Consider the following 11,884-nt stretch of genomic DNA (forward strand, 5'->3'; position numbering starts at 1 on the left):
ATTTGGTGCCAAAATCATCTCATCTTTATACCTTTTTTTAATAAAAAAAAATACAAAATCTGCAAAGAGTTACAGCTTTCTTTGGAGTCTAATGCAGCAACGTAAAGAGTTGTTCAGACAAAAATCAATCAGTAAGTTTTACAAATTTAAGATTTTCATACATCGTACAATTCAAACTTTTATCCAAATATAATTTTCAACTGCCAATACAAAATATTCTTGTAGGGATACATGATAAATCCATCTTATTTTTACTCTCTCCCCTTTCCGTTTTCAAGATTTACCAAAGGGGAAAATCACTTTCCACTCACCTTTCTTTCTAAGCAAAGCAGTTTGGAAATGTCATATGGGTATCTCAAAATATACATAAACTAAGTGGGTGTATGTTTATCTTCCTATTGATAATCGAGACAACCAGAGTTTGATCCTTGATCACGAAAAACTATGAGTCCCAACTCTATCGATACACCGAACGATAGATGAACAAATTTCATTCAACAAGCTAATCACACAAGTTTTTCCTAATTTCTGACAGATGTGAATATATACTCTCATCAAACGCTCTATACATTATAACACTACTAAGAAATGAAACGCTTGGTATACAATGGGGACAAAGCTGTTTTAAAAAAATACAAAGAATTACCTCTGAGGCAATGCCCGAGACTAAAACCCTTCTGCCCATCTTTTCTCGTTTTGTTTTTAGATTTTCCGTTTCTATTCCCACTTGAGGAAGTTTTGGAAATCTAAACACATTTCAACACTGATCTTTGGACTGGGAGTATAGATTCATCTGGATTGTTGGCTGTAAATGGACAGAGAGCTCCATGCCCTCCAATAAGAAATTTGAAGGTAGCCATTTCAGTAAGAATGCACCATCTTCCCCATTAATAACCACCTCCAAAACAATTGTTATAGCCCATAAAATGCGAAAGTAATCGGAGAGGTCTAGCTAGCCACTTTCACTGCTCTATCTATCTGAAAATTGGGGGGTGGTTGTTTTAGTAACACCAATTTCAATTTAGAAAGAGAAGTGGAGGTTCAATCATTACCTTCCAATGGTGTTTTCCCTTCCATGGCTTCTTTCTTCAACTGACAACTAGAGCAAAGGAAAGGACCATCCCACTGACAACTAGAAGAATCAGCATGAACGGAAATACCCTCTCCAGGTTTCAACTCTAACTGACAGATTGCACAAATGAACAGTTGAAACATGTTGCACACTGGATATTTTGTATCCAACCTGCATCCAACAGACATGTTCCCCATGATATGAAAGTACAAAGTACCAAATCATGTTCTTATTCATAGCAAGTTATGCCCCACAGGAAAACAAGAAATATATAGGTCTGATGCTTGATCTGACAATCGAAGTGCAGATTTTAACATTTAACAAATAGAGGATCCTCATCCACACAAACCTCTTTGAAAGCATAGCAGATCCCTCCTCAAATAATTCCTCCACCTCATCTGGCTCCTTGTATTTTTTATCAGAATGAGAAGATGATTCAGAAGATTTCTTGCGAAACAATGACATTAACATGCGTTTTATTATCTTTTTAGGTGGTGTCGGAGGAGCAGCTGGCTTCTCTTGTGGTAAGATATCAATAACAATGCAGGTTGTATCGTCTCGAAGACCATCAGCCTGCAAAGCTTCCTGTTCATTGGAGACCAAGGAATCGTAAGATATATGAGAAAGGCAACTGATACTAAAATATAGCAACGGCAGAAGGGCATAGTGCTCCCATCAGCAACATTTATAGAGCATGGTGTGGACAAATGTAATTCAAGAATGTACTTTCACAATCTGTGCAGCTGCTGCATCTGGTGGCATTCCACGACAACAATCGAGAGCTGCTTCAGCCGATAAGGCATCCCAAACACCATCACTAGAGATGATCATCCTACCACCAGCTGAAGACATCTGCAGAAAATAAACTAGTAGGTAAAATAAACTATTAATGACAGCAATAAAAGGCCACTAGCACAGTCAAACATTTAGCAACCTATCCAAAGAAAACTTATTAGGGTAAACAAATGAAAATTGCGAGAAACTGAAAAAACCTATATGCAAAAGCTTTTCAGTTGTGTGTAAGAGTCCAAGGGCAGAGCCAGAAAATTTCGATTGTGGGGTCATATACAAAATGTCTAAAATGTCATGTAAACTAATGTGCAAAACATTAAACCTCAATAAATCAACGTATAATATTGTTTAATATAAGATTATTACAAAACTATTCAAATAAAAATTAAAAGAAAAAGTATGTCAAATAAATTTCAGTAACTTTGTACATTTTTCATAATTGCTCACGACGCATTCTCTCTTGTGTTGAAGATTTAAAATAAATAAATCTAACCATTAAATACATAAGGTTTTCATGAAATCAACATACAACTAGTAATTTTCTTCTAATATGAGAATACAATATGTTAAACACAACATTCACAATAATCACACTGGCATCCACAATTTCTGAACAATAATTCTAAATTTCTAATCAATATTTAAGAAAATCAAGAGTAAAGACAACCAATCCTAATTTCTTCAAGTATTTGTATTAATCAATCTCTAAATATTATTACCCAAGATGTTAAAACTTAGGAAACCCATAGAAAACCAAAATACCAAAATCATTCAATCAATAAAAAATCATGTGCATAGAAGTTCTAATCTATGACAAGCAAAGTCAGGATCCTATTTTTCTGATATTGATCAATAAAGTTTGAAAAGAAAAGAATAGTTGTTACCAAATTAGGAGACCCACTTGAAAGTCTATTACAGAAATGTACTTACCAAACTTCTTAGCACAGTTGCGTAAGGAAAATACACATTAACCAGGTGCTCCGAAGGCATTGCACAAAATACAATTTTAAGGGAAGAAGTTAAATCCAGAAATTAAGATAGACCAACCAGAATTTATATATTGCAGTGTGCACATAGAATATGAGACAAAACCTTTATTTGCTTTACGTATGGAACAGGAACAATGAACTCTCCAACATCCCTATCGCCAATGGATCGTGAAAGACACAAGCCTCCAGGCCAACATCTCAAAGGACCAATCTACAAAATAAATTAAGTCACCAGCCTTCATCTACACATTAATCAAATGCAGTTTTTGTCACTGACTGCAGATACTGAAATTCTCTACATGGAACCAAATCATTTACAAGCATATCATTAGCATGTTCTAAATATATGTATCTAAACAAAGATGGATACAGAAAAGTTATTGCTGATTACAATTGTTAGAACTATATTTCTAAGTTTTAAAAAAGGAGTCCCTCTAATTCACATCAATTTTCAAATAAATTTAATGTCTGTTAGATAAGTCATGAAATGCCCTAAACTAGCTTCTAAATTGTGTTTTCCAAGTATTCTTGTTGCACATCCATCCATTCACATGAATATATCTTGAGGGTGTTAAGTTTCACTGCCTAGAAAGAAAAGGTGTTGAAGCACTCAAAAAGAGCAAGATGCAAAAATGTAAGGGAAGAGGAGATACCTCTGTACCAGCACCAGCATTTAACCGACCAATATCACCCCCACTTGCAGTTATTCGTTCCCGTCTGATGAGAAGAAAACAGCTCAAAATTTAAGGAAACTTTCAAATCAAACAAACTCCATGTCATTAACTTACTCCTCTTCATTGCATTCAAGCCTATGATCGGCTGACAAGTATATTCCACCATCAGCAGAGTCAAATATACACCGGGAATCACCAACAGATGCCACTGTTATAACCCATCCTTCTATTATCACCAAGGTTACAGTTGTTCCCGATATTTTTTCTGGAAAGAAAAGCGTAACACGAAAATCAAATACTAAACATGTGAGAGAAACCCCAAAGAAGCTGTTTAAAAGAAAGAAAACAGTTAAAAATATGATTTCTTTATCCCAATTGCTCTGGTGGGAGGAAGAAGTTATGTGCTTATGCCCATGAACTATACGCTCATGTATAATCATTATAAGGAAAAATAATTAATAGATGAAACTGTCTAGCAAGTGTTTCATGGTATAGGTGGTAAAAGTATCAAGTTGGATGCTAATTGGTAGAGACAACTATATCTAGACCAATTTCAAGTTATCTCAAAACTATCAGTTAACTACAAAGAAAATAGTCATAAACTAAATATCTTCTGTGAAAAGATCATATTAATATAGACAAACTGATCCATAGATAAACATCTAATAATCTGCTATCTTCTTTTCTTGTACAAGGGAATCCATTTAGCAACTGAGTAATTACAGTTGTTATAATTGACTAACAAAAAATGATATCCATAAACTTCCAAGATGCAACCATTTATACATATAAGCATGTTTTCTCGTGGAGATTCTTAATGATAAATCTGTAAAACTCTGTGATCCATATCATACACGGACCTCACATAAAGCAAAAATCAGCATCAAAAAACAATAGGGAGAATATTAAAAAGTTAGTTGAGTTAAATTGGACACGGTCTACATGGATAAAACATATGTGCTACCATAGAGGAGTGCCTGAAAATGATGCAATTTGCATTAATAGTAACAACCATTCCAAAGTAAATGGAAAAATCTCATAACATTAAAATTAATATCTAAAGCAATGCTCCCTTTTTGTCCAAAAATTATCCTATGAGTTATATACTATACTCAGATATGTTTACCAAAACAACTCATACCCTTCTCTTGGAAATCTTTATCTGTTTTAACAAAGCCAGCAACCAAAGCCCTTGGCAGCGCGGCAACCCGTTCATCTGTATTAAGGTCCGTTGGAATAGCCTTTAGAACATTGTTAAGGAGATTCTCTTTAGTGTAAATAGCAGCAGCAGATCCATTGTGGCCATCAAAGAGCTGCAAAAAGGAAACGTGTTTAGCAAAACCAAACCATAAAAAGAGAGCAAAAAACAAAGAAAATCAAGAAAGAATCACCTTAAATGATGATCCTTCCAAGGATTTTCAACAGCAAATAAATATTGTCAAAAACATTTGGGGAAAACAAAACATATTGTACAGGTGATTGTACCAATATCCTAATAAATCTTTGTATGCTAGTGATACAAATTTTAGCTTCATGGTGTTAGGTGACAATGTCTCGAGCATATTTGTACATGATAAGCAATGGTTCAAGGGAGAGACAAATTCATACCCCAAAAACTGAGAATGTGGTGACACCATCTCCCATTGTTCTTTGGCAATCCGTTTTAAGCAACGTAAAGTCCTCCCCTTTCTTGGTCTGGCTGGCTAGTCCATGTACAATCTCAGGTTTCTCTCTTTCCATTTGTCGATTCTCGTTCCAGTAGAACAGACAACGTCACGGGTTGATGTTGGCCTTTCGAGGACATTGTTCCAAATTGGCCTTTCGAGGACATAGTTCCAAATCCAAAACACCACAACAGTACCTAAAATGCCTCTATTTCTCCATGAATCACGCCAAAATTCCTGAAATAAACACACTGCAATCAAATCTCATCGCAAGATAACTGAAAAATAAACGATTCGATCAACGACCACCGGACATCTATATGGAGAGATTAGACACTAATGTGATAGCGGGAAAAAACGTCGAGATCTTTGAAAAAAAGAAATAGAGAATCTAATTTATACAACAATTGAACGATCAGATTTCACAACAAAACCAAATAAGACTGAATAATTAATGAAAATGAATCAGAGTGGATGCATACAATGACACATTATAGACATTCCTAAAATCTGGTAATCATGAGAGAAAAAAGAAAGAACAAATCTCGATGCGTAAAGTGAAATGGAATTGAGAAGAACGAATATACATATATAAATTGAAAATAAGAGAGAATGAGAAAATTACAGTGCATAGAAAGAGAAGGGAGAAAATAAGAGAAACCGGATGAGCAAACAGCTGAAGAAGGAGATTCGGCGCCAAGAGAATGAGAGGGAAGACGGCACCTCAGATGAATTGGATTAGTCGCTGCGATCGATAAACTCGGATTTGTTGATTGTAAAAACTCTATTTTTAAGACTTTTCTGTTTTCCGATTGCTTCTTTTTTTATATATATATGACGTGGTAACAAAAACGGCGCAATTCTTAAGTCGGCTGCATTAAATAATAATAATAATTAATTCGAATATTTATAGAAGTATTTTTTTAGATACTAAACCGTTCCAGCCCAAATGTTTTGGGAGATCAGATTAAAATTATGATATTTATATTAATTTTTTTGGTAAATTCTAAATTTAATTCTAATTTTTTTTTAGAGAGAATAAGACTTTGGGAAATTGGGAAAGAAAGGAGAGTGCACCTCAATATTTATATTAATCTAAGATATATTTAAACAAATATATCATAAATAAAATTAAAACAATTTTATAATTAATTAAGTATATCATAAATATATAAAATTGATAAGTTAATGTCATGTTTGTTAAGGGATATGTGATAATATGAATAAACAAATAAAAAAAATAGAAATAAATGAATCAATCATGTTAAAGAAAAGAAGAGCAATGATTTAAGGTTTAAAGAAGTAGATAATAAATTTAAATATACGACAAGACTTTGATTTATTTTATTATTATGTCTCTAATATTTATTAGTGTTGGAGTTTTATGTTACGACTACTACTTGTAATAATAAATATAGAGGTTCAAGAAGTTTCTCAACACACTTCATATCAAGAAAACAATATAAATTTTCATTTTACTCAAACATCTTGTTCTTGTTTCCTTTATATTTTCTTTATTTTACAACACATTATCACCAAAACTTTATTCATAATTTTGATTAAAGATCAATTTTTGTCAATATCTAGTTTAAGTTTCAACATCATCACTTTGTAGTCCATGTCAAATCCCACTTTTAGGGTTAAGAATTTTAATGTTTTAATTGTGTAAAAAAAAGGGTAATTTAGAAATTGAGGGGTTTATTTGTTATTATTGAAATTTTGGGACCTAACTGAATTAAAATTTAGTGAATTTGTGACTGGATTGATTGAATTATGAAGTTGATGGCCGGAATGGGAATTAAAGTGATTGAAATGAGTGGGTAGAAAACTGAAGAAAAAAATCATAAAATATAGAAAATCTAGAGTCACGCCTGATAATTAATCCAAATATTTGTTGGTATAAATACCAACTTTTCTCCCCTAAAATATTTTTTTCTTCCATTTTTGTTGCCATAGCCGCCGACGTCCTCTAGAGAGTTTCTCCCGCCTCTATTCTGACCGTTGTGAATCCGTCTTTTCACTCGGTTTTGGGTGTGAAGTGATCCTATAGCTCCACCCTTTTTGGTGCCAAAAAGGAGGGGGGAAGTTCGTCTCTACCTCCATTCTCACCAAAATTTGAGAATTTTATCTCGTCGCCATCGTCTAGCTTGGTGAATATCGTCGTTCTCTTTTCTCGTTGTTTTTATTCTTCTTTTTATTTTTTTTGCTTTGGTTTGCTCTCTACGACGGGGTCACCAAAACAGATCCTCTGTCGTATTCTCGTTGTTTTGGGTGTGAAGCTTTTAAAGCTGAATGTGCTTCATCGGCTGCTTGAAAGCTTGATGAAGCTTTTCATTCTTGGAATGCTTCTCCAAATGCCACTTGAGAAAGCCTCTGCTGCCAATATAGCTGAACAGATGATACTGAACTTCCGTATCCATTCAAATCTGGGGTGCTGTTAAATTCTAGCTAAGTTTCCTCTAGGCATGCTCATGCCCCTGTTTTCACCATGACTCGGTTACTTTTGCATGCAATATTGACCAGAAAAGTCTGCTTCCATCAAGTGATGCTGAGAGAAAGAATTATATAAACTATTTATTGTGCCCAGATAATTCGAAACTCGAAACTCCGTTCCGACGGTTATTAGGTTGCTGTCTTTTTGCCACGACATCCTCTTTGAAAGGGAATTATTAGTTTCTCCTGTCCAAGGCGGAGTAATGCAAAAGCCGTGACCACTTACGATAACTTGGTAAGAACTACTGAAGAAGGTCATACACAAACAACTCGATCACGAAGCTTAACTTTATTGCATGATATTAGAGTAATTATGTTTGGAAAGATGCAACAAATATTGAATATTGGGTTCTAGGTGCGCCCAAAGGTTGCGGAAATGATTTCTCTTGTTTGCCTTTTGTTTTTAAAATAATCATTTATGTATGTGATGTTTGCTTCTGGATTAGGTTGAACTGGACACAGCTAGTTATTATGGGTTGCTTTTGCATCTGTCAGGTTTTGCCTTTTCCATTAATTGAACTTTCAGGTTAGAAATCATTCCCCCTACTCTTTCTGCGATGTAGGGCATGACATGAAAAATCTATATTACATTAATTATTTACTTATCAAAAGTTTGTATTGATTTAAACAGCACAAGAAAATGCATCATGAACATGAAATGCTATTGCGGTTGCCTTGCTCCAGACCAGTTTCTATAATTTCTATCTTATTAAAGATTTCATTGTTGATCTTGCCCCAAATTTATGTGTTTTCCTTGTTCCAGTTCTATTTTATTTGATATCGTGAAATAAAAAAGTTCGAATTTACTCTTCTTTTAATGTTAAAAGTTCTCAAAAAAATATTGATGATATATAATTTTATAATTAAATTTAAAATTTACGAGTGTAACTTTCGAAAAATAATTAATTAAGTTTATACTATTTTTTAATTAATTGTTCTTTATACTTTATAATTTCATAAATTCATTCTTTTATTTATAAAATTTTAGTACTTTTCTTAGATTTAAAGTTAAAAATTATTTAATAATTAATATAAAAAATGTAAGTTGTTTTGAATTACAAAATGAAAGATGATAATTTAGATGTCTGAATCTTAATTTTTTTAAATAATATGAGGGATTATAAGTTAATATATGTTTAAAAAAATTATTCATTGACAACACACATTTTATTTTAAATTCTTATTAGAATGAATTTTAAAACAAGTCAAGTAAGGAATTTATTAAGGGGCCTCATTAATTAAAGTGAATGTTGTTTTTCCTAAAAGTTTTGGGTTTAAACAGTTATATTTTCAGGGTGTGTGTTTTGTTAGTTAATTAAAAAAATTTTGAATTGATACTATCTTGTAATCATCTCACTTGTTTAAAAAAATTAAATTAAAGACGGTAACCACTGATTACAATTGTTTTATTGTTGTGTATCATCATGCTTGGCTATAATACCCTATTTTAAATGAACAAGTGCTTGACGCCTCTCCGTCATCACACATGGTATGTAGGCTAGTTCTTTCCCAAGAGCTGCCATTAATAAATTCATGAAGTTGCTGTAAATATTTGGTTGTCTCGTGACAAATTTAAATCAACCTGGTTCTAAACATTTCACCACCACCACCCACAAAATATAATGCTTTGAAATGAGCTGTTCCCCCCTGGTAAAGTTAATGCTGGTTGGCCATTATCATGAGCCTCATGCCCCAACTTCACCGGCTGAGATTGCTATTTATTGCCATTCAAAGATCGAAGCATATATATAATACTGTCGTTGATCTGGTTGGTCATCAGATACCGCTCTTCGCTCGCAATCAAATCATTTACCAAGTTTTATTCAGGTATGTCCCTTTTGTATTTCATAATTTGACAGAACAGTTCAAATAAAGAAACGGAACCTTCTATATCTGTTGTATCTCTTCCGAAAATCATATGTTCGTTGTTATTTTTCCTCTTATGTGTTTAAGCTTTCGGAGCTACATATTCTTCGAAATTCCTCGAAATTTTCAGATTTCCATATCCTATGTTAATTACAACTCTTAACGTGATCATTGATAAGTCCATGACATTCTACTATCTGACAATTAGATTTACTTAACCTAACAATCTGTAAATAGACTATCCCTTTAAGCCTCTCATTCTCTCTCAGACTAAAGTTCAACCTTTTACTGTTGATCATCTCTTTTAGTCCGTTGAAGGTCGCCATAACACTGTTTTTCTCATCAACAATATCATATTTGTCTAGTGCTTGAAGTTGTTTGGTACCATGTCTCAGTTTGACAGTTACATACAGCTGTTTTCTCCAACATGGGCGTCTTTTATCAGGAAGAGCAGCCCCGTCAATCCAAGAGATGCAAGTTCCTGGCAACGGTTCTGAGGGAAGCATTTTCGAATTGCCATGGACGACGCTCAGATTCTGGTCTCGAGGAGGAATATTCAACAAGTGCCATTGATGATGAATCCCAAGTACTAAACTATTAACTAGCAGTAGCAGCAAGAAGATGATTTCTTTTGTGTTTTCTAGTCTACAGTGCTATCTGCACCTTCACTGTTTGACATTCTTTACAGGTAGTTGTTTCTGAAATTCGAAGTCGAGCAATGGAGAAGATGAAGCGCAGGCCGAGTCAAATTTCGGAAAGCCTTTCGTGGGTGCTATCTCCATCAACAAACGAGCTTTATATAACCTCAAAGCAAGGCAAACGAGGAGACGAAGATGATAAAGAAGATGAATTCTTTTCTATTGGAAGTTGCTTTTCCTTGAATTCAAGTGCTGCAAGCAAGGAAGCATTTGTATCGGCTAAGAGGGATTTTTCCCGGTGTTCAAGCTTGAACAAGATTGATTTCCCAGAGATATGGAAGTTAGATTTGCAGGATTTTGGAAGGCGGTCAATCATTCATGAATTGTGTCATTGTGAAGGGTGGCCATTTGGGTTGTGTAAGAAAACTGTGTTACTCCCACCTCTGCCTAAATCTCCTGCTGAGTCTTGGTCTTGGCGTAAAGGCAGTGGATTGAGATTAGCTAAGACGCCTTTGATTTAACATTTTCGGTCGTTAGGAGATTATTGTTGTATCTTGATATCTTGAGTTCGAATATAATATATACGAAATATGAACATTTATCGTTAAATAATTAAAAATATTTAAATAGATATTACTTTATATTCCTCTCAGAATTATAAAAAAGAACACTTTGATTTACTGTTTGTGAACAAAGATGATATTTTTATTTAGCTGCCAAGCTACTTCTACCTCAAAGGTTATCCATATCCGAAACAGAATGAAATTCATAGTGACATTCAACTCTCAACACTATATTTCTAAGCACTTTGCTCTGCTTAAGATCCAGATTAGGGATGTTAATCAGACAAGACAGGCGATTGTAGAAGCTTCTTTTGTGCCCATCCCAAATTTTTTCTTTATCTTTGTTTCGTGATTCGTTATAATTACAAAATTCAAAACCATCCACGTTCGATAATATTAGGATCATCCTTATCCTACCACTTATATAGATCCCGAGATTCACTTTATACCCCTATCACAATCCATGTTAAATAATATTGGCTAAAGTCGTTACATAATATTCAAATATAAACAATGGTATAAGATAAATCTATTTTTTTCTCAAATCTTGTCTTATTATTCGTAAAACCTAAATCCATCCTTATCCAATTGGAGATGAGATTTTGCGAAATCATGACATCTCTAATCCAAACGTAAACTAATAGAAACAATGACTTTTTAGCATGTTTGAATTATAAAATATGTTACTTTTTCTTTTAAATCATTTAAAGTACGAAAATTTATTTTATGAATCCTTTTCGCTATGTAATTTATGTCACTACGAGTAAAAGTAACATACATCACTTGTAACACCTCCAACCCGTATCTGACCCGGATATGAGTCCGAGGTGTCACATGACTTTTCTTTGACTCTTGACCAAAATTCAAAGAAAATTTAAAACTTTCATTAAAATAATAACGGTTTATTGACATAAATTGACCCCAATGACCAAAATCGATCAGAGCATCTCTAACTCAATCAACTAGTACATGCAAAATATATTCAAATTAACCAACCTTATTTAAATCATCTATTTTCTGATCTGAAACTTTGTAAGGAAAATGCTTACATGTCTTGCTCCTCTTAGCTCTTTACTCTTCTCACTTCTGTAACCTACGTGTGAAACAATCACACGCTAAGTCGTTGACTTAGT

At 33.7% G+C, this 11,884-nt stretch overlaps 1 protein-coding gene and 1 pseudogene across 1 annotated transcript; one reads left to right on the top strand and one right to left on the bottom strand.

Moving 5' to 3' along the window:
• Positions 1 to 445: 445 nt before the first annotated feature.
• LOC120218619 lies at positions 446 to 5,950 on the bottom strand (annotated as a pseudogene).
• Positions 5,951 to 9,938: 3,988 nt separating this feature from the next.
• LOC120218440 lies at positions 9,939 to 10,709 on the top strand. Its single transcript, XM_039215368.1, has 2 exons — positions 9,939 to 10,136; positions 10,239 to 10,709. The coding sequence occupies exons 1-2, from the start codon at positions 9,978 to 9,980 to the stop codon at positions 10,707 to 10,709; spliced, it is 630 nt and encodes a 209-aa protein (XP_039071299.1). The 5' UTR covers positions 9,939 to 9,977.
• The last annotated feature ends 1,175 nt before the right edge of the window (positions 10,710 to 11,884 follow it).

This window comes from Hibiscus syriacus, unplaced genomic scaffold, assembly GCF_006381635.1.
Source record: "Hibiscus syriacus cultivar Baekdansim isolate YM2019G1 unplaced genomic scaffold, ASM638163v2 tig00110198_pilon, whole genome shotgun sequence".
Taxonomy (NCBI): domain Eukaryota; kingdom Viridiplantae; phylum Streptophyta; class Magnoliopsida; order Malvales; family Malvaceae; genus Hibiscus; species Hibiscus syriacus.

Coding starts and splice junctions, on each gene's coding strand:
- LOC120218440 (XM_039215368.1), top strand. CDS start 9,978: ATGGGCGTCTTTTATCAGGAAGAGCAGCCCCGTCAATCCAAGAGATGC. Junction 10,137..10,238: donor CCATTGATGATGAATCCCAA/GTACTAAACTAT, acceptor CATTCTTTACAG/GTAGTTGTTTCTGAAATTCG.